This window comes from Hipposideros armiger, unplaced genomic scaffold (assembly GCF_001890085.2).
Source record: "Hipposideros armiger isolate ML-2016 unplaced genomic scaffold, ASM189008v1 scaffold_311, whole genome shotgun sequence".
In the NCBI taxonomy this organism is placed as follows: Eukaryota; Metazoa; Chordata; class Mammalia; order Chiroptera; family Hipposideridae; genus Hipposideros; species Hipposideros armiger.
The window spans coordinates 443458-466578 of record NW_017731661.1 but is presented as its reverse complement, the minus strand read 5'-3'; the positions used below and the strand labels follow the sequence as shown (position 1 = coordinate 466578).

Sequence of the window (23121 nt, the reverse complement as noted above, 5' to 3'; positions counted from 1 at the left end):
ATATATATATATATATATATATATATATACAGTAGCTTCTCCTCATAATAATTAAGATCACCAACAGAGTGAACCAATACAAGGACATATTTAAAGGAACAAAATGGCTCTGAGTGTGATATATACAATATTATATGAGATACACACACACACACACACACACTGTTAGATTATTTTTCAACAATGTCTTAACTCTGGCCCGATAGATGATGATGGTGATGATGATGATAATACCGATACCTTCTATATAAGATATTTCATCTGATGCTTCATACATTACTTTGCCTAAGTGATGAGCAAAGCATAAAAATAACCTTTTGAGGGCCCTCCTCAGTTAGTTCCTTCTAGGATAGAGCTAAAACTTTTATCACTTAAAGATAGGGTATCTCAGTTCAAAACGGAAATGAGGCTTCATCTTGAGAATTTTTCTTTTTCTTTGAAAAAGTCTCAATATTTGTAATGCCTTTGGTATTCCAAGGGCTAAGAACCTGGTATCTAGCAACATTATGCTTCCCGAGACCTCATTCCCAATGAGCCCTCGTGACTGGAAATGATATGGTGCAGAATCACTCACATGGGTGTGTGGCCGAGTCTCTACCAAGTGTTGTAGGCTGTTCTGTGGGAAGTCTTAAATGATTATAGAGTTAAATCTACTTACAAAGACTTGAACATACTAGTGTTTTTTCCAGCATCTAGAGAGGTCAATGGTTGCTGAAGATATGCAGCCAAATAAATAACTGTGCCCAACTGGGGCCAGCGTTCATCTAGAACGCACCACCAGGGGTTCAGACGGGCCCCCCACAGCTGTACCCGAGAAGTGACGGGCTTCTACTGCCTCTTACCAGCAGAGCATCTCAGCGATAGACAGATTTTTAATACCTGGGCAAATGCCAATTCCAATAACCTTGGACCACTGTGTCCCATAGATGCTGATATTTGTGTGCGTGCGTGACATCAGCTAATCATTATCAAAACAAACTCAGTAGCATTTCCTCCGATTATGGATTATAACCCAAACCTGTGTGAACACTTCCTGGAAATATGTGATGGTCCACAAGTGCAGGAAGGTTAGAGGTGAAGGGTGACGAGTAGGGACCGGGGGTGGCTCAGGAGCAGCACCAGCCAGTGCTGAGGAGCTGTAGGAAGTCTTCGGAAGACAACCTCCACTAAAGCAAGGGAGCTGAGTCCCGCTAGGACTTCTCTAGAGAATAGCCCCTGAGAACTATTCTGTTTTTCAATTATGGATTGCTCTTCTGAACAGTTTCTAATGTTTATAGGAGTAAAGAATTCTTCTGAAGTGAAACAATTAAATTGGGGTTCTCAAGGATCGACCCTAATGGGAAAGCTGTGAAAAGGGGGTGCTGTTGTGATCCCCCTGCTGTATACTAGCTTGTGGCTGCTTTTAATTAAGAGAAAGGTGATGGTTAATCCTGCAGTGGTGCTTACTAAATTAGGCTATTAACAGTTGTAGGATTAATTAGTTGGCCTCCCTCAATCATTCATTCACAGACATTTACTAGGCACTTACTCTTGGCCACTGTGCTGAGAACACAAAGACGAATGAGACCTAGTTCTAATTCAGCCTTAGATTTAAAACAGAATTTTCTTCTAAAAATAAATCACATTCTCCCTGCCCCCACTTGCCTCTGCCTGTGTTTATTATACTTATTTTTTCAGGCATGAACTGGTTACTTCTCTTTGGGAGAGTGATAGTAAATGAGATGACATTTTTTGAAATAAGCCTTATAAATAGATAAGCAGTTTAAGGCGAAGCTTCATAATGAAGCTAATATCTAACTTAAGTGGTAAAGTCTATATTATATATATTGGGAGCTAGATGCTAAAGTGACTCAAAAAAAAAAAAAGACAAGAGTTTGAGAACTTGATAACCAAAAACATAGAATATAAATTTGAGCCAGTTAACAAATTCAGATCTCTAGGCCAGCCGAGTGGCTCAGTTGGTTAAAAGTGCAAGCTCTGAGCAAGTTGCCAGTTCAATTCCTACATGGGCCAGTGAGCTGTGCCAGAACTGAGATGCCGCTGAGCTGCCAACAGGTGGCAGGATGGCTCAGCTGGTGAGAGCACGTGCTCCTAACAACAAGGTTACCGGGTCGACTCCCGCATGGGATGGTGGGCTACACCCACCTGCAACTAAGATTGAACACGGCACCTTGATCTGAGCTGCCGCGAGCTGCCAACTGGCAGCCGAATGGCAACTGGACTTGGAGCTGAGCTAGCTGTGCCCTCTATAACTAAGATTGAAGGACAACAACTTGGCTGTTCCCCTTCCCCAATTCCCCAATAAAATCTTTAAAAAAATTTTTTTTTCAGATCTCATATCTGGAATCTTACTGCCCATTTGGTACAGATCTATAATCTGGGTACCTAAAAATATACCTATTGAGAAATTAAAATTCTATGAAACATGTCATTTTAAAACTCCAACAACTGACATCTTTCATATTGTGCTGGCCAGATTTTAAACAGTTTGACTTACTTGAAGAAATTGGCTCCTGTACACCCAAAACTAATAGAATGTTATATGTCAATTTTATCTCATTTTTCAAAACTGTAAAACAAGACAAAGTGGAAAAAAATTGATTCATGCTCTATGTTTTGAAGATCTATGATGTATTTAAAATTGTTAACATTAATTGATAGATAAATTGGCTTTTATCAAAATTTAAAACTTTTGTGCTTCAAAGGACACTATCAGAAAAGTGAAAGACAACCCACAGAATGAGGGAAAATATTTGCAGATCATATATTCGAGAAGGGACTATTATCCAGAATATGAAAAGAACTCTTACAACTTAATCATAAAAGTAATTATATTACTAATTCGTTAACTTTTGATAGTGCTGCATCTTCTGGGGTATTGTTGGGACAGATGTTGGCTCAAATGTGGGGAAAGAGGACAATTTAGGGCAATAGCTGATCCCTTTCCGGTTTTACACAAGTCTCAGTTCATCCTTGCAGTTCTCCTGGTCAGAAGGGACTGATGGTGGCTGCGAGAGCACTCGAGGCTTTTGCAGCCAAGCCCCAGCAGTCCTTTTCAGCCTCTTCCGCATTCTCTTCTCCAAGAACACCATGCCATCTGGCTAAGATAACCAGTTGCTCCCACCCATTAGGGCCTTTCCACACCCCTTTCCTCATGAGACTCCAGCCTCCGCTGGAACATGAGCCCCCTATGCCCCTGCCCAGCTCAAGTCTAACATCTTTCTGTAGCTTTCCTGGAGAGTTGATGACACACGCCTTCATCTGCGTCTCATAGAATTTTTCATCTACCTTTCATCTGCTTATCCTCTGTCATAGCTCAGTGCCCAGCCATAGGAGGTGTTCAGTAAAGGTTTCACTGATGGAATTGTTAGACTGGGGGGGAGCCTCATCTTTGAAGAGAAAGATGGAGAGAGGTATAAGTAATGGTCCCCCTGTACCTGGAAGAAAGGGCTCTGCCTCTCCCAGGTGTATTTCAAAGTGAGGCAACAGAACCATGCTGCAATGAAGGCACGTTGGGTTGCTAATGGAAGGACTGGGTGGCCACACAGGTTCCCAGACTCAGCCTTCCATTCAGAGAAACACATTCCAGTTGCCAGCCTCTGCCATCATGCTTGGAACTGATTGAATTTGGGTTTGCATATCCCACTCCTCTACATGCTTCGGATTTGACCATCTAACAAGTGACCCTGAATCATTAGCAAGTGGTTCTTCGTTCCTTTTAATAAACTTTCCATCTAATCAGTGTGCTGCTGGCCCACAGCCTTCACTGCATGCCGTTGGAATGACGCATCTTCCTGCTCGCTGCTTTAACCTAGTTCCACCTGAACTCAAATCTCTCTTTTGGAAAACTGAACCTTCTGTCACCTTTGCGAGCCAAGTTGATAAATTGAGTTTGTTTCTTTCGTTTCTCCTGTTTGATGGGCCTCCTTCCGGTTTGTTGCTTTGAATTTTTATTATGCTTGCTTTGTTTTCTTTATTGCTTTCCCTTCTCTCATTTTGTTTTCTCCATTCTTCTCATTGGAGGCAATGAGCCGTCCAGCGGCCGGAATTCCCCTCTCCCCTACCGGCCAGACAGCCGCCCTCTAACTCCAACTTACGCTCAGGCCCCTAAACATTTCCATGTGCCAGGTAGGAGCTGACACGGTCTATGTCATGGTGTCCTGTCACAGTGTAGAATGTAGCCTTGTCACCTCTGTCTCGTCTCCATTTCTCATGCACTTTCAATTGGGATTCACACCGTTGACAAACCCTAAATTGCAGGATCTGAGCTAGAGGGCCTTTCAAAAGTTTTGTGTGTAAAATGCCAGGATTGTATTGGACGTTTGAGTTTTCTCAAAAATTTTTGGATGGGAATGGGAAGCAGGGAGTGAAGGAGTAAGGGTTGAATTGTTTTGTTTTGTTTATTCTAAAATTTTAATTTTGCCTTTATAGATATCACCCTGTGGTTTGGTGTCATTGATTAATTATCACCAATGACCATCTATCTAGTTACCTTTCTTTTCATTTTGAAGACTGAAGCATAGCGTCACTTCAGAGCACTTTTATTTTTCCTGTTTGCCTCCAGCGTGGAAATTCTTTCCACGGACTTTTCAGAGAGATATAAAATGAGATCAATTAGGTGTTTCTTCTGCAGTGTCTAACTCACTAACTGCCTCCCTAGCCCACAAAGATATCTTGCAATTTAGGCTTGGTGCTGCAAGCTTCGCTCTGTAGTCACAAGCATTTGCTGTCACTGCGCAAATAGTAATTTGCCATCAGGCACTGGAAAAATCAGAACACATCAATATCTTAATGTTTAAGCTCACCTTTATTTGTGAAGGCAAGATTGGCCATTAGAAGTCACAATATTTTCCATCAGAAGTACATTGTTTTGCTTCTTTTAGCTACTGAAAGTGGTTTAATATAATAAATTACCCATTATGTTAATGTTAGTGTACATATTTGGAATTTGTAATAGTTTATTCCTTTTGCATAATAAAACAGAGGAAATGTCAATGAGATTCATACCACTATGATAGGACTGCTTTTTTTTTTTTCAGTTTCATTGAACCTTGAAAATCACTGTTACACATTTGAACATGATGAATGCGTTTAGAATGCCCCACCAAGAAACAGTGTACAAGATTATGGAGAACCCAAGCTTTTGAAATTTCCTGACTATTTGCGCTTAAAGTGAAACGGTAGCATAATCAAATGGGGTCCTGTATATAAACATATAAATAATATTTGGCATCGTTTTTGTTTTTTATTGTAAAATTTGGCCGATAGAAGTCAGGATTTTGTTGAACATCCTGGTAGCACATCAGACTGACGACCCTTGCACACAAAAGCGTTTCTGTGTTTTAGAAAAGACTCTTAATTTCACTACATTGCTTTCCACTGTTTCACTCATTAGTAGAAAAGTAAATTGAGCCACTGGTATTGACCGGGAGCTCAATTTCTAGACAGTAGCCATTTGGGGATTTTCCCCAAACTGGTTACGTCTTCCTCACCATTCGAGTGCCTCCACTGCTTGCGATTCTTCTTGTTTTAATTTCACATTTAGTGACGTATGTATTTGAAATAAATGGCTCATGAATTAATTACATCCCTATATATCCTAAGATGTATTACAAAGGATTTCATATCACTTGTCTATAGTAATTCGCTCATTCCTGTAATTTCTTCTTCTAGTGACTTCAGTCTTTGTAATACAAAAGTTAACCTTCTGGGTTCTTTTTTTGTTCAAGAGTCTTCAGTTTGGTTTGCCTCTTGGTTGATCTGTTTTTTCCCATAATCACACACCTTTGCTTTTCATTTCCACAGATCAAGGGATCAACATTTACCGAAAACCACCCATCTACAAACAGCATGGTAAAACCCGCTTTCCTCCTCGTAGCTTTTAAGTCGCAGCCTCAGCTGAACCTCTCTTTGCTGTCGTCTGAAAGGCTTATCTGCTGCTGCTTATGAGAATCAAACTGGGGCGCCCAGCGTGTTATGCCTTTATGTTCTCCTAAGATGCAAATGTCGTGACATTGGTTTTCCTAGATGGAGAACATCTTAGCTTGGTCAGGAAGCTTCTAGCTCGTTTCTGAGCCCATCAAAGCATGTATCATTCCATTCATAGAGGCGGGACAGTACAGGCCACAGAATAATTCACAAACACCCCACCAAGAGTTTTTTTTTTTTCTTTGCCATTAAATAATTTAACTAACCTTTATAATAACTTTGATCAACTTATAATTTGTTTAATTAAAACTAGTGATCAGTTACCTAGAAAAATTAATTTGACTAAGCCTACATCAGCTTGGCTGTCCTGTTTCTTAGGGGGGCGTGCAGACATCTGTGCCCTGACGGTGGAGGGGACGCAACACACGCTGGAGCAGAGGCCCTAGCCCTCGTCCCATCGCTTCACTTAAACAGCTTTGTGATTTAGGATGTCATGGACACAATTTCTCTGTCCCTCAGTTTTCTCAGCTGTAAAAACCAATGAGTTAGGCTAGTTTGTCTCTAAAATTCCTACAAACTGAGAATCACTGACATGAATTTTTAATTGTGTTTCCCTTTTCTGAGAATATGGAATTTTAAAACCCAGGAGATCACATTACTATATGTAAATCACATTTCCCTCCACCATTATTAGGTCTCTAAAGACTTATCTGCCATAAATCCTTGTGAATGGCTAGAAAACCAAGACTGGTCTTCAGGTGATATCAGAAAAGCATGCACAAATAGCGCCTGGAAATTTGAAGGCTGCCTTTCGAATGCAGTTGACATTAATGAGTCCTTCGAGAGTAGGATACATGAAAAGCAAATAAAATTGAAAATGCAGAAGGAAAATATTTTAGGCCAACCTTCTAGGAAAAAACAGAGAATGTATATATTGTAATGATTCTAGAACAGGGGTCGGCAAACTGCGGCTCGCGAGCCACACGCAGCTCTCCATCTCAAAACTTTGCCAACCCCTGGAAGAACCAGTCCTGTTCCTCACAACAATTTAAAAATTACTCGAGTGTCATAGATATATTTTTACACAATCACTATTATGTGAATAACACCCTTTCAAAATTTTATAAATGAAACTATGATAGTTTTATTTTCGTTTTCAATTTTACTTTAGAGCCTGCGGTGCATGAGCCACAGTTTGCTGACTCCTGGCGGCTCTTCCGTCTCAAAAGTTTGCCGACCCCTGTTCTAGAACTAGGACTTCTTTCCCTCATCTGTTTTTTTGTGTTTTTTTTTTTATATTTTACACCATGTGCTTGCTTTTTTAGTTTGTTAACATTGTTTTTGTTTGTTTTTTATGGTTTAATGTCTTCTCACCCACTCATTAACATGTGAATGTTTACTGACTTCACCAATTCTAACACGTAAGTACTGTTTGAAGTCATGCTTTTTTTTTTAATTTAACAATAAGATTCCCAGTGTTTGAGTTGTCAATTTTTAATTCTAAAATCTCTAGGCCCTGCCTCTCAACAAAAATAATCAGGTAATTAAAACTAAAGATTGGATAATAGTAGATTATCTGGAAGGGATTAATTGACTTCTTGAAATTTACTTTGACTTGACTCTTTACCCTCTTTCAGACTGTCAGGCTTTTATAATTTAGTGAAGAGTAGTACAAACAAAACAGCACTCCCCAAAAGACGTTCTCCAAAACAGCAGTTCCATGAGATTGAAATAGATGTTATACCAAAAGCTGGTAGCTGTGCCCTGATGCATTTGGAAAATGCTAGATTTAAATAAAGTCACACTTTTTTTTTGGTAATGCAGAAGTCAGTTATTAATCTGCTAATACATTTTGTCCTTCTTTAATAAGAGGATAGAGTATGCAGCATTTTCCAAGCTGATTTTTTTTTTCTCATAGATTAGAAATTCAGAGAAACACTGTGCCATGTCTGACGGGGACTTTATGCCTTATTATTATAAAGGGCAACCTTGGTCAAGTCACTTAGGCAAATTAGGATCCAGAATGTTCCTACAAGAAAGGGGACTTGGAGCTGAAGAGTCAAACAGTTACTTCCAGATTTAAACACCTGTGAGCCCAGGGAGGGGGAAAGTTTTATTTAAAGCATTATAAATATTTTTTGCGATGTTCAGTAACATCCCAGGTCAGTTTGCAAGATTAGCTGGAACCAGGAGCTGAGCATTTATCCTGGTTTGTGTTGCTCCACTTCTGTGATTAGATTTGGGGCTATAAGCCAACCACTCCTCTAAGCATAACCATTAAGAACTGTATGAACTAGGCTGCTGCTTGTCCAACTTTTGTTGTTTCAAAGTTGGAGAACTCACTTGTTTGTGCAGACCCTTGAACAAAACAGTGAGTGGGTGCATCAAACCTAAGTCACCATGCTAAATTCCTGCAAGCTAAAAGTGGATTTTCCCACTTCCATTTCCCTTCAGACTCAAGGATGCATATATCATATGTAAGGATTTAAATTGACTGGATCAATATATTTGTGGCAGAGAAGCCACAAAGACAATGCCAGCCAGCCTTCTTATGATTAACAACTGCAGTCAAATGACAGTACCATGCTTTTAACTTAACTATGTAATTTCAAATTACTGATTCAAATTTCTAATTGCTCTAGAAGCGTATTGTCCAATAGAACTCTCTAGGATGATGGAAATGTTCCGTGACTGTTCTGTCCAATACAGTAGCTGCTGACCCCACTTGGCTATTGAGCACTTAAAATGTGGCTATTGCAATGGAGGAGCTGCTTTCTAATTTTAATAATTTTTATCATTTAATTGTATTAATTCCTATTTAAATAACCACGTGCAGCTAGTATTGGACAGCCCAGCTCTAGAACAAGGGTTTTCAGCTATAGAACAGAGAGATGTAAAATGAATCTTAGCTTCTGACAGCACATTAGGAAACTGAGCTGAGTCATCACTTGGCACCACTGAGTGGTGGGCAGTGGCTAAGGGCAATCCCCAGAGCTTTCTGGAGTTGAAACTTTTGCCAGAGAACAAGAAAACTGTGTAAGTGGGTTTACCACCTCGGCCTTGCCGACCGGGAGCTAAGATCCCCCTGATTCCCGCCTAGATGCAGCTGCCTTGGCAGCCCAGAGCAAGTCTTCAGATGACATCATCAAGTTTTCCAAGTTCCCAGCAGCCCAGGCTCCAGACCCCAGCGAGATACCAAAGATTGAGACGGACCACTGGCCTGGTCCCCCCTCACTTGCCGCCGTAGGTATGCAACTATTGCAGCTAAGCCAAATGAACAAATTGCTAGGAGATCTCGAAATGATGAAAAATATGTGAGAAAATGTGTTCTATCATAAAGGTTTTTAAGAAAAATATGACCAAGAGGTAGAATAGTGGATAGAACTGATGTGGTCTTAATGTGTGTACAAAATGCTTCCAAGTTACAAACACCCAATCACCAGAGCCGTATTCTAACGAAACCACCAAGATGCAGAAATGGTCTAAAACGGATAATGTGCATGGACCCTCTTAGTTATCACTGTAAAATCAACAACTCTTTTGAACACCGTTGAATCAATGCCTCTTGGCAAGAACACGGATCTATATAATTAGAATCTAGTGGGTGAATTTACCGAGTGTCCACAGAAGCGTGACTTCTTTCAGTTAAATTCGTTTTAGACTATTTCTGGGTTGTAATTACAGTTCTTTTAACAACCAATCTTAACACTGAAGCACTTTCACTTTTCTTCCGAGGCCTAAGAAGGGCTCTTACAGAGTATTGGGTGTTCTGAAATATTTTTTCCTGGTGTAAAGTTAACGTGATTGTACATCTATCATTTCCATGAATTCTGTGCTAAAATGTCACGTTTGAGCTGTTTCATTCTTTGCTTTGAACCACAGATTTATGCTTTAGAATCGTGTCTATGTCTTTACTGTCTTGTCAATCATGAAATCACTTGGCCTAAAAAGTGGCATCAGCAAACTCAGAAGCTAATACTGAAAATTTAGCAAGGCAGCTTTACAAAGATAGAACTATCTGATCGTATTTCCTTTGACAACCTAAAAGGCCTTCAATTTTCCAAACTTTCCAAGTTTTCTTCATCACACTGTTTTTCATCAAGTTATTCTTGGAATAGACTTTTACAAGCAATATAAGTGGATTTTAAGGCCATTTGTATGTATAGAAATAGTCGAAGGAAAAGCAACCTCTTAGGTTCATTATTCACAAGTATTCTATACGTGACGTTGACTTGAGAGATATATCGAATTCTTCCAAGCTTGTCTATTGATTTTTATTAGTATACACTAAAGAGAGAATATTCCCATTGAGATTTACAATTTTAGGGACCATCATCAGCTTTTCTGTGTCAGTCCATGCCCTTCAGGCAGTGCTGGGGCTTTGAGGTTCCCAAATCAGTCACATGGTTTAGTGGGGACACTACAGCAGACACACTCTTGGGGAGAATTAATATTTTGTTTTTAAATCTGTCATCACTAAGTCGTTTAAAGCTCTTTTGGGTTACAAAAATGTAGACAATTTCTGGTCTGTTAATCAAAATAAGAAAGACTATTAGTTACAGTTGTTTTGATTAGATTAGCAAGCTTTCCTGCTTCCTCCCATAGCCAGATTAATCCAAGCAATTTAGGAAAAACAATAATTATCTTAATTTTCCAACCATACAGATTCCTTCTTTCTACTCCCTGTCTCCTCTTTACCAGGAAGCATAAAAATCGTACATGATTTGCTGTATTTTGCTGAAGTAACTTTTTAGCTATATTGCTGTAACAATTTTTATTGAGTCATTAATAGAAAACATTTTGTGACCACTTTTCAAAGGATTGAGAAAAAGGACACTTCAGAGACCCATCCCTTAAGAGAAAAATAAAAAGCATACTTGTTAATGAATTTACTAAGGGTAGAAGACACGATGATATTAGTATGACATGGCTACATATTCAGGAAAAGAGGAAACTACACGATTTGAAAACTTGTCATACAAGAGTGACTCTCTTACCTATTTAAAGCCATGTAGATGAATCTGGATTCCTCTGTATTTGAAAATTGACCTCAGGGATATCAAAAGAGTGAGTGTAGATGCCCCTCCCACTTTCTACAGAGAGCTGTAACCAGTGCTCCATGGGGCGACCTTGACCCAATCACAGTGGCAACCCTGAGTTCTAATCAAGCACACAAATTATTGGGAGGCCAACATGCATGCCTTATGGATCACACATTCAACTGGCTTGTCAAACAGACCCAGTGTCCTGAGAAAGCAGCCAGTAGTGCTGAACTGGTGGTAGGCTCTTTTTTTCCTTGTGCTGTTTATTGATGTTGAAGACCACTGCTGACTTTGCCAGCCTGCCAAGTTGAGCACAGGTGGACTAGTCCCTTAAGAACCCCTTGCCATGGGGCCGATGTGAGAAGTTGTCTTTGCTGTGGAATTAGGAGCTGACATGAGACGCAGATCTAGTGGCAGAGAGGAAGATGAGGAGGAACTTCTGAGACGCCGGCAGCTTCAAGAAGAGCAATTAATGAAGGTTTGTCTTTAAAGTACTTTGCTGCAGTCTTCAAATCAGTTCCATGCGGCCTGTATTTTTTTAAATGATTACTATGGGCAAGCCACTAAGAGGGGCAAGAAGTGGTCCCAGCACTCAAGGGTTGCATCTAGTGACTATAATAGTACTTAGTAGGTTCTGGAAGAGGTGACCTGGAGGCTGGAAGTTAGAGGGACATGGAATGTTTGGGCTTTTGCAAAGAGAGTGAGACTCTCTGGAGAGCATGTGTGTGTGTGGTGCATGTGTTGAAAGGATGCTAAAAGGCCAGGTAGTGCAACACCTTCCTTCCCTCGTGCAGGCTCTGCTGGCGGAATTCCCTTGGGATTGGGCATTTCTCCTAGTCTTTCCTCAGGACTCCTAGGACCTTGTGTGTATATCTGGGCCAGGAGAGAGGGATAAAATAGACTGCCACGGAGAAGCGCACATTATCCCCTCCCACTTCTGACATGGACCTGCAGCATCCCAGAAGACCAATAGAAGGAAAGCAAATTATAAACTCTCCACCAATAAGGAATTGATGAATCCCTTCAAACGACACTTAACAAAGATACTTAATCATATGGGAAATGTACATGGTGCTAGTTATATGGAGGGATAGGATACAAAATTGCATTTATAGTATGATCCCGGTTTTATATAATATGTGCATAGAAAAATACTGGGTGGATATATATCAAAATGTAAGTGGTTATCTCTAAGTGGTGGATTATGGGTTATTCCTCTTTCCTTATGGATTTTCTAAAATCTACAATGAGCATGTATTACTTTTTTTCTTGTTTTAGAAACAAATGTAATTTCTTTTTCAAAACTATCCTCAATCTCCCCTCCCCACATCAAAAATCCGCACACACCCACACATGCCTCCGGACGTCACCTGCTGGCACTTTGGGGGAGGTACGGGAGGGGGGACATTCTTCTGACATGGAGCCTGACTTAGGGAAATGGAGCCTTGACATTGATTGAAAAGGCTGAGGGGTTGAAAGTCCAAAACCTGGCCCACTTTTCATGAAACCACCAGGCTCTGGGACCGTATGTATCTAGGACTCTTCCCGAGCCAGGAACTTCTTACAGGACCTTCTAAAAAGAAATTGCATTTCCATGCAAGTAATTGCAGACTTCCCTTTCATTTTTCTTTTCTTTGTGAATAGCTCAACTCAGGCCTAGGGCAGCTGATCCTGAAAGAGGAGATGGAGAAGGAGAGCCGGGAAAGGTCGTCCCTGTCAGCCAGTCGCTATGACTCCCCCATCAACTCAGGTGAGCAGTAGACCCACCGCCATCCCTGAGCTGAGCACAGGCCACCTGCCTGCAAGGAGCCAGCCTTGACTGTTCCAGGAAAGGTGGGGCCATTTCTGCTGGAACCCACAGAGTGCTTGCTCTACAGGAAAGGAAGTCTGGGAAACCCACTTCACGTTGACATAGCTTCTAAGCATGTCATAATTCTCCCTTAAATGTGCGTTTCCATCCTGGAAATGGGGGCGCCCTTAGAGGAATAGTCATGTCAGAAGGAGGCAGCGTAAAGGAAATCCATATAGAGAACAGAATGCTTTTCGACTGTAGCGAGCATGAACAACACTTTCTAAGCATTATGATTTCATATTAATGTAGTCAATACAAGAGCTGAAGACATACGGTGTTTGGGGCACTTTTTAAAGAGCTGAAGACATACGGTGTTTGGGGCACTTTTTAAAGGAGATGACTTATATACGGGGCCAAAATAGCCTATCAGGATATTTTTCTCTGCTTATATTTGTCACAGGCCAATTCTCTCTGAAGCCACAAGGTTCCTTCTCCCATGTTCTGAACTAGTGCATACTTTCCTGAGCGTTCCTTTCAAACTGTGTTTAGCGTTGATTGTATGTGAGCATATTTGCTAAACATTATTTCATTTTATATTCAGATTGTGCCAATAAAGTAGGTGGTATTATTATTAGCCCATTTTGCAGCTCGGGAAGTTTTAAGTCACCCATTGTCACACCACTAATAACTAGCAAAACTTGGATTCAGGAGTCCAAGTATCACAACCCCAGAGCCCACACTCTTCACTGGGTGCCCTGCTACTTCTCATAGGTGCCTCCCTGGCATTGATCTTGGATTAGGTAGTGGACTGATCTTCAGAGTTCCATCTAATTCTGTGATTCTGTTCTGTAAGAATATATGGCACTAGATCTACAGGGGCCAAAATATGAAGACTTAAAAAGATGAAATACCATGCCCAAAGATGCCGAGGTATCAAGTAGCAGAGCCAGAACTCAAGCCCAGGTCTGCTTTCCCCAAAGCCCAGCAGTTTAGGAGGTGTCCATGCTGTTGATTGATGAGACACCCTATCCCAGGCCTCTCAGGGGTCCAGCTGTGGTTGGCCAGGAGGTCTTGGTAACTTACATGGTTGCCTTTGGGTCATGATTGCCGCCATACCAGGTGAGGCATGGGCTTATGCATCCAAATAGCCCAGGGTTCAAATTGCTGCTCAGCTATTTACAAGCTGAGCAACCTTGGGCAAGATACTTAACTTTTCTTAGCTCCTAGGTCTTCTCCTTTAAAATGGAAATAATAACAGTGTTATTAGGGTTGTATTGAGGATTCTGAGAGAAAACCTGCAGAGCACTTCTCCCTTACCCTCCCCCCCCCCTCGGTAATATCACTGCCCACCCATTCCCACATCACCCAGTACAGTGGCATTTGGTGAACATTTGAGCCCAATACTATTGAGATTATTTTTTTTCTAAATCTTCTAGTTTGCAAGGTAGAAGCTCCACTGCCCATTTCACTAAAGAATCAGACTTCCGGTCTCCTAACGATTGCTTTTTTACCTTTTTCTCATTTAGTTCCTCATGCTCTGTCATCGAAAACCTCCTCTCTCCCAGGCTATGGAAAAAACGGGCTTCACCGGGTAAGATTTCTCAGTCAGTTGTTTCTGAGTTGATTCTCTCTTTCGTCCTGGCTGAAGTGCTGATATATTGTCTGAATATGTCTGTCACCATGATCTCAGTGTTGGAATATAATGAAAACTGTAATCTCCCTGATCTCCTGGTAAATCACTCTGAGTTACGGGCGAAATAAAATATGTCTATTGAGAGAAAGAGAAATTGACTTTGGATAAGAGAATAGCCTGTGTAAATTTATGGGAAGACTAGATGAAGGAATAGGGTGGCAAATATTTCTACCATCAAGCAAAAAAGTAATTACTTGAGTCGTTATCTCTGCTGTAAAAAGATACAGGAAAGTTTGTTGAAACCATCATCCCCATAATGCATGGAATATGTGGAGAAATGCATTTTATCTGCAAGAGATACTTGCTTACCAAGGACCTTCTAAGCAGTGGCACTGAATATACTACGAAAGACAAAGAGATTTCATAGTACTAGAAGAAGACAGGAAAGAAAATTGTGAGGGTCCAGGAATGCTTAGGTTTTGTGCACTCTTATTTTCATTTCACCTGACTCCAAAATAATCACTGTGGGGGAGATGTTCTAATCCTGTGTTTTTTCTCATTCCAGCCTGTTTCTACAGACTTTGCTCAGTACAACAGCTACGGGGACGTCAGTGGGGGCGTGCGAGGTGAGGACCTGCAGCCGCACCTCTGACTGATGACGACTGAGGGGAGGCGAGGCTGCGTGGTCACAAGCACGTTGGCTGGGCTCATGCTCTAGTACATTCTGAAGTGGGATCACGTCTGTCCTCTGTGAGCTAACAGAGCCTTTATTCAAATCTCAGAGGATCTCTAGTGCAATGAGACCACGAGAAGCGAGTTTGTAAGAATGAATTCGTTGCTCCTGCTATGTGCTGAGCACTCAGTGGAGGTGCAGCAATGGCCTCTACCTTCCAAAGTGGATATGGTGGAGTGAAAGGGAGAGAGAGCAGCTCCGTGTCATAAGTGCCCTGATTGGAGGTGCAGATTGAAGGCAGAACCACCATCAGGGTGTTGGGGAAAGTGTCCACAAGGAAAAGGTGTTTGAACTGACAGCTAAACCCAGAGCAGCCGTTTCCTGGCTTCAGGGAGGTAGATGGGGCAGTGTGTGCAGAGACCCAGAGCGGGGAGAGGACATAGGTCATTGGGAACACTTGGGGAATTACAATAGAATAACGCCTCTTTATTAATATGTCATGTCTCTCTATGGTCTTTCCCTTCTCATATTTTCTTTTTCTTTCCTTTCCAGACTACCAGGTACGGAACTGTCTTTCTTGAGTTGGCCACACCAGCACAACAGCCATTTTTCAATCCGGATGTGTGTTGCTGCCCCAGGGAAGGATTTCTCTTTAGGAGATGCAGATTTGGGGTGACCTGTGTAATCATTTGTCCATAGCCGTGAGGAGCAGGGATGGCTGTGCACAGATGAAGCTTTCCCTGCAGGCCGTGGGGGCGTGGCATGAGTCAGGCCGGGCGCCGGAGGACTCACTGGCTCCGGCTTTGGCGCATCCTCTCTGGGGTAGAAGTGGACCAGCATCTGGGGTCCATTCACATAGTTTATTTTCTTTTAGTTACAGCCACTCAGCATTTTAGGCCTTTCCTCCTTCGATCCCAAGTGAAAAGAAACTCCTGCCTGGGCCAAAAGGAAAGAGCTGCTGTGGCACCATTCTTTTTTTCCTAGAACTGAAACCTTGTAAAATTATAATGGAGAATGAGAAAAGGAAAAATATGCAGAGAAACCTAAGATAGAAATAAGGAATTAACAATCATACACTTGGCAGTGTTTTTTGAGGTACCGTACACTTTCATGCATGGGCCCTAAATTCAGGGAGTAGTCAGTGCTAGTAAGCCAGGACGTCTCCCCAACGTGATTATAAAAGAGCAGTATCCCTGCCCTTACTCAGCAAGGATCTCGTTTTGAAAATCCCATAGTAATTAAGATGACAACTCTATAAAATGGTGCTGAGGACTTAAGACCCCAACAGGGAGGTTTGGGAGCCCAGAGCTCTCGCCCCAGCTTCCCTGCTGTTGTGTGCTCCTTGAACCAGCTTTTCTGTTGCAGACCCTCCCAGATGGCCACATGCCTACAATGAGAATGGACCGAGGAGTGTCGATGCCCAACATGTTGGAGCCAAAGGCAAGTGCAGCTGTTCACTTTCCTCTCATATGGGGATGACAGCTGGGACATAACCCTAAAAAGACTTGGTCTTCTGTCTTTTCACCATTCTCAGACTGTTGATGCCCACTGGCTCTAGGCTGGGGCATTTGACTAGCCATGTCATAAAGCGCCTTGCCATTCTGCTGGCTTTGTCACACCAAGTCATCAAGCTTAAGACCTCACAGGGCATGGTGCTGTGTCTTCCCAGTGAGGCACCAGCACATTTCCTATGACCTCGATATTAATGTGGCCCCTGCCTTGAGCACTGCAAGGCATGCCTAGTGCTGAGTGGAGCTGCTGCAGACCACTTTATATTGGGCGACCGACACGTCCCAGTTTGCCCAGGACGTTCCCAATTTTAGCCCTGGAAGCCTTGTATCTTAGGACCCTCCTCAGCCCAGGGCAAACTGGGAGGGTTGGTTACCCTAGCTTCAGAGCATCCTGAGGTGCCCACAGGTCCAGAGGTGTCCATAGGCCGTGCTCCCTTGGGACCATAACTGGCACTTAGTTCAGTGTGTCATCCACCAGCACATTGCCCTGGGCCTGCCTGGCTCCATGGGACTGGGAGCCAGTCATGGAACTAGATTGTCAAAGTATACATAAAGGCATCCTGCTGTATCAAAAATGCCCCTATAATTTCAATTCTCTTCTCATTTTCCCTTTCATCCCCAAGACACAGTAATTCACATAGTTTCACACTACAGAATCCCCCCCCCCCCCCCCCCCCGCAAAGGCACGGTGCGTGAGATACTGGTGGGGTGGTGTTCATTTGGAATATGTAAGAACTTAGCCCTGTACACTGGAAACTTGAGAGAGGAACACCCATCACTTAAGATGCTCTAATTATGATCTCTTAGAAGCTCTATCTTGGGAGTACCAGATTTTAGGTAGGTTCTTCTTGTTAATAAAATGGACAGCCTTGTTCTAGAAGAGGTGTTTTTCTTTACTTCTCAGATATTTCCATATGAAATGCTCATGGTGACCAACAGAGGGCGCAACAAAATCCTGAGAGATGTGGACAGAACCAGGCTGGAGGTAAAAAAACAATAATAAAATAAAATAAATCTAGTCCCAACTGCAAATCCCTGTGCATTTCTCCTAAAAAAATGTTTCGGTGAAGGCAAAAAAAAATAAGAGGCTCAACCTCATACTGTAAGTAGAATTAAGAGATAACTTTGGAGGACACCCCAAATTTATACTTAAAAAGATCAGCATAAGTAAAATCCAGAAGAATGACCCAGGAGACACAGCAGGAGTTTAGCCATTTTCTTTGGAAACGTGATGCCGCCATCATTATGGCTGGTGGTGTAGAACGGAGTCTCTGTGCCTCGGTAGGTCTCCCCAGATCCTTACCTTTCTCGGAGCCTGGGTTGAGTTCTTTGAGAGAGGGGAGGGGGCACTCAATAAAGAGGTTTGTGCTGGACAAGTTTGTCTCCTGGCTGCTTCCGCATTCCTTGTTGAGGGTTATCTGGGTACACGTACCCAAGACCTCCTTAGACATGGAAGACTGATCTCTGTATGTTTCCATCTGAATGATTTTAATTAAGAGAAGCTCTGGCTGCCAGCCTCCTAAAGAATCATTATTTTTCCCTGACAAAAGGCAGTACCTTTGTCCATGAGGTCAGCCTGGCACAGAGAATAAAGGCTCCAGTATTCTAAGGGAACTTTTCTAGGAGGGATGACCGATGGAAGCTCTCCTCTCCGAAGACCAGGCGTCCACCTCAGCTCCTGTGCTGAGCCAGGAGGAGCCCGGGGGCTCCCTAAAGACCCCTCTGAAAGTCTCTTTCTCTGGTTTTCTGACTACTACGGTCCATTTTCTCTACATCTTCTCAACATCCCAAGGACCTGAAGTAGAGTCACCTCCAGCAATAATAAATCACCCTCCTATGTTCCCTCACCATTCGTTGTTCTCATAATAATTGCTAATACTCCGCCAGCTCTCTTGTGTGGTGGGGAGGACGCCTCACCTGGCCCGGCCAGGAAAGGAATGATAACTGGGTCCCGTCAGCGCCAGTTAACAAGCCTCAGAGGTACACCCCTCTGCCGTCATTCTGCCTTGCTCTTCAGGATGATTGCTTGTAAACTGAAGAGCAACTCTCAAGGTCATCCGCATGGACCTAAGCACTGACCACAGCTCTTTTCTCCCTTCACAGCGCCACTTAGCCCCAGAAGTGTTTCGGGAAATCTTTGGAATGTCCATACAGGAGTTTGACAAGTTACCTCTTTGGAGACGCAACGACATGAAGAAAAAAGCAAAACTCTTCTAGGCCCTACACGTAGACAGCAATCAGAAAAAGAACTAACAATGGTGGGGACACATAGGATGTTGTATTAAGGCCCAAACCTGATTGGAGATTTTTGCCAACTTCTGTCCCTCAGCAACAGCAACGAGGGAAAATCTGATTAAAACACCCACAAGCCAAACATTGGGCCAGCCAGCGGCAACACTTGCCAAGAAGCAATGGGGTAGAAATTTCTATGTCCCCACACTCGACAGCAGTGCTCACACGTGACCTTTCTACGTCACCTTATGTACCCAACAGGAGCCACTTCTTTTGTTTCCCTTTAACTGTCGTCCAACAGTAGTGCTGACTGTATGGATAAGAGCCCGCAAGTGCCCTTAGGATGCCGCATGGAACAAAGCAGCTGTCATAATTCCAAAGTAGGAACATATTTATTACGTAGCACTGTGGCTAAGAAGGAAGAGCCTGAGGGACATATCCATGTGGTAGCAGCCATTTTGCACACGCCTCTCCACGCTGGCCTCCTGCAGCTCTCTGCCTGTGCTCCGGTAGGATGGAAATCGAAGTCGGGGAACCCTGTGGCTTGGTCGGAGTGGGCTGCATAGCAGCCGGCATCGTTTTTAACAAGCTCCTTCACTGTTTGCTAGGACCTGGTTCACAAGTTACTTAGGTATTACTAACAATAACAACAAAAATTTTTAAGAGAAAGAGAAGGAAAGGGAATGAGAGGAACACCTCCCTTAATTCTTTTTCTGCTTCAGATGGTATGCTTCATTTTTCTTCCCCACCTGGGACGGGAGCTGTCTCGGGTCCCCTTCTGCAAAGAAAGGAAAGGGAAAGATTGTCTCCAGATTGGTTCAGTTGCATGCTGTTAGATGATTTTTGCCCAGGGGCCATAGCACTCTTGGCAAAAAGGAAGTCCTGTGTCTTCGCAACGCAAATTCTTCCACCCCATAGCCCTGCTCTGTTTCTGCCATCCTCTCAATCAGATCCCACCCACGCTGGTTTGGGGCCTTTTTCGGGTCTTTTCAGTAGTAGGCTAAGGAAAAGCATGGCTCTCTGTTTTAAGTCTCTGCAACTCCAAGGTCGATTGCCTCCAACCGATTTAATTGGGCCTCTTCAGCTCTCCTTGTGGCCTGGCCCTGTTGACCTCATGGCATGTATGTGTGCGCATGTGTGTGTGCGTTGCACCCACTGACATATTTTGCAAACGGCTCTGATGGGGAGGGCTCGAGGAGACCAGTTCTTCCTTGGTCTGTAGCCAGACTGCAGAGCGTGCAGTTTTGCCTTCATATGTCAGTTGCCTCTTGGCTTCATTCAGTGTTTCTGCTGCCCCATCTTCTCTCTGACCTGCCCTGCAACTGGCAGCCTGTGGGTCCCAGTCCTTCCTTTGCTCTGGCAAAGTGTGAGGGGTTGGGACCCCTGTGTATTCCCAGTGTTTTCCTCCCACAATCAATGACGAGGATGGCTAAGTGGGTCCCAGTGCTACGCTGTCAGGGAGACTTTTTTTCATTATGGGGGTAATAAAGAGCCCTGAATGTTTTCCTTGGTTAATGAGCTATGCCCAGTGCAAACGCGGGTCAAACATCAGTGCAAGAAGAACTGCAATGATAGTTAAAAAGCTGAACCCCAAATCTGCTCCCTCTAATGAAACTCTTCTTGCGTCTTTTGAATTCAGTTCTGCCTCCAACTTAGAGGGAAGAAAAGCTTCTTTCCATACCAAGTGTATTAGCAAATTTAAACAACACACTCCCCGGCAGAAGGCGCCAGCTGGAGGGATGGGCCATGCGGCCACCTGCTTCTCCCAACTGCCAAAGCCAGTACGTGGGCCACGACACACTATCCGTTTTGTTAAACTGAGCTCAGCATGCTTGTCCTCAAAACGTCCAGGCCACTACACCCCAGGGGTCAGCGTTCTCTGCTTGGACCCCGCCCTGCACTGCACATCAGAATTCCAGTTGTTAACACAGTCAAATGAATGCAGGTTGTTCGCTCTCAGAAAGGAGTCCCACACGTGGCAGGCTTCCCAGGTGCATACATGAAGGGCTACATTTCTGAGCGTTGGGCTCCCTTGTGATTCTTTCAGCACGCTGATTATGTGGCGTAAAAGAGGCCTCTGTGGCAATACGAAAGTCAGTGCTCCCTTTAAAGTTTCTCCCAGAAAAGCCAGCACACCATTTAATCTTCTTGTGTGATTTATGGTGAGACGTGAAGAGCACAGGGAAAGCTTGTACAGCTAGCTGTGCATTTGGGTTTGCGTTAGTTATGGAATGTTCGTAATGTGACTTTTTCAGTAACTGAAGATAAACTGCCTGTTCTCTGAACCCTTGAACAGAGAAGCTAGAGTTAATGGGTAATAAGGTGAAGAAAGGGGGAAAAAAAAAAAAAGTAGTTTTTATCTCTCATGTCCTCTCGTCTCTCCCCCTCCTCCCAATTGTGCTTCCAAGCTGAGTTTCCTCTTCTGAGGTGAGATTGCAGCAACTCTTAAGCCCTCATCCTCTCCATCTGGTTATGTCAATCAACTCTACTTGGAGAAGTCTTTGCTGGAAATGTTTATAAAACTTTCACCTAATTTCTTTACACTTGAAAGCAAACACGTTTTTCTAAAGAATGGCTTCTCAGGTGATTATATAAAATATGTACGCTTTTGCAAGTTTAAAAAATTCAAACTAACCACTTTTGACTAAGCAGGTCTTTCTAAAAACTCTTTTAATCAAGCTTGGTGTGAGCGTTCCCCTGCGTGTTGAAGGGGCAGGCGACCCTTCAAGGGTGGGCACCCAGAGCCCACTCTCGGACAGGAAAGATGGCGTAAGGATCTTGAACCCTACGTCACTGGCCGTTCTGCGTCCTCTGAAGCAAGCTCAGTTTTTACAAGCCACCTCTTCTGCATTTCTGGCCACTGTTTAATCCTAAACAGGAAGTAAGTGGCTTACTTCCTAAGCCAGTTTTCATTTTATTTGATTTTTGAAAGTATTTTCCGTTGCCAAACCAAGTGTTTGTGAGTATGCCCTAAAACTCACTCATTAGTACTCTTAAAGAATGTCCTACCAAGAAAAACAAATTATTTTGGACTTGAGATTTGCAATGACACCACCTTGTAGGGATGTACATTAAAGGACCCAACTATGTTTTTTGAAAAGAAAGAGAAACCTTTCCTTTAGCATTAAAAAAAAAAAAAAATCACTGTCTTTCCATTTTCTGCCCAGGGAACTGTGTGGAGGTGATGGATACGCTTTGCATATGGATTTTTGTGTTTTTATTTGGGCAAAGTTATTAATGGCAAACTAAAAAAGAAGGGGAGGAGGTCAGTTTAAGCTGAAAGAAACTTTGTAAGCAATATATGTGTCCACAGCAAAATTAAACAGATCCAACATGTTCTGACGCTTAGTGTAATTGAGTGGCGATTGTTATCATTAAATGAAATTCTTCCCCAAAGCGTCTCTCCCAAGAGTGAAGATCCCATGAGTCACTTTCTAGGCCCAGTTCACCGAAGGTAGGAGGAGACGACACAGTTACACTAACATTCGGAAAGGTGGTAGCTGTTCAACCCATTATACGTGCATATGTTTCCTCACCCTAGGGAAGAGAAAACAGGTGTCCACAACATTGAGATTCTGTGGGGGTTTTATGTACAGACCCATCCGGTCATGAATGTGTGTGGTTTCTCTGAGTGGCCAGGAATCTTGTCGAGGTTCTCTCTGTTCTCCTATACTTTCAGTTGGGTTTATGGAATTTTTCTTTCAAGTGTTGGACGGCCTGCCGTCCTCCCTGCCCTGCCCCCCCCCCTTTCTATGAAAGCAAGTATTTGGAAGAACTGCTGTGTACAAGATGTGTCGTGTCCCCCGTGAAACTGAGTGGGTGTCGGTCTGCACCCCGAGTACCGCGCGCTGGTCTGCAGAGGCGGCCAGTGGGCCCACACGGCTGCGCCTAGGGCTCCCGCCCGCCCCTCGCCCCTGCTGCCAGCAGCGCTCGCCGCTCTGTTGTGCTCACAGTGCTGAATAAAGTGTGTGCTTTATTTGTCAATGCCTCCATGCCGTGCTTCCTTTCTTGTTCCCCTGCTCCCTTTAAAGGTCGGTCCCATTTGAAGAAGTACCAGCCCTACTTCCAGTAACCCACACAAAATCAGAAGCGAACAGGCGCTTTAGGAATGCGTTTTTATCGTGTAGGACGGCCGGTTAGAAGGCGGGAAGTGCAACAAAATAGTCACCGGGTATTCCAGGACTGTCTGTCCAATTATCCAGAGTGCAGTGACCAAGTCGACTACAGAAAAAGAATGGAACAGAGCTGTCGCACTGGGTGGTGCTTGATTTTGTTTGTGACACAATCTCATCTTTGCAGGGGGAGGGGGT

At 43.2% G+C, this 23121-nt stretch overlaps 1 protein-coding gene across 1 annotated transcript in view; it reads left to right on the top strand.

Moving 5' to 3' along the window:
* The window catches only part of ABLIM1 (actin binding LIM protein 1), a 181132-nt gene extending 158333 nt beyond the window's left edge, over positions 1–22799 (top strand). The window contains exons 14-24 of the mRNA XM_019660091.1: positions 4024–4128; positions 5806–5853; positions 9035–9175; positions 11357–11448; positions 12615–12720; positions 14289–14353; positions 14961–15021; positions 15621–15628; positions 16434–16508; positions 17484–17564; positions 18683–22799. Coding sequence (XP_019515636.1) covers positions 4024–4128; positions 5806–5853; positions 9035–9175; positions 11357–11448; positions 12615–12720; positions 14289–14353; positions 14961–15021; positions 15621–15628; positions 16434–16508; positions 17484–17564; positions 18683–18796 — 896 coding nt within the window. The 3' untranslated portion in view covers positions 18797–22799. The remainder of the gene's footprint in view (positions 1–4023; positions 4129–5805; positions 5854–9034; positions 9176–11356; positions 11449–12614; positions 12721–14288; positions 14354–14960; positions 15022–15620; positions 15629–16433; positions 16509–17483; positions 17565–18682) is intronic.
* The last annotated feature ends 322 nt before the right edge of the window (positions 22800–23121 follow it).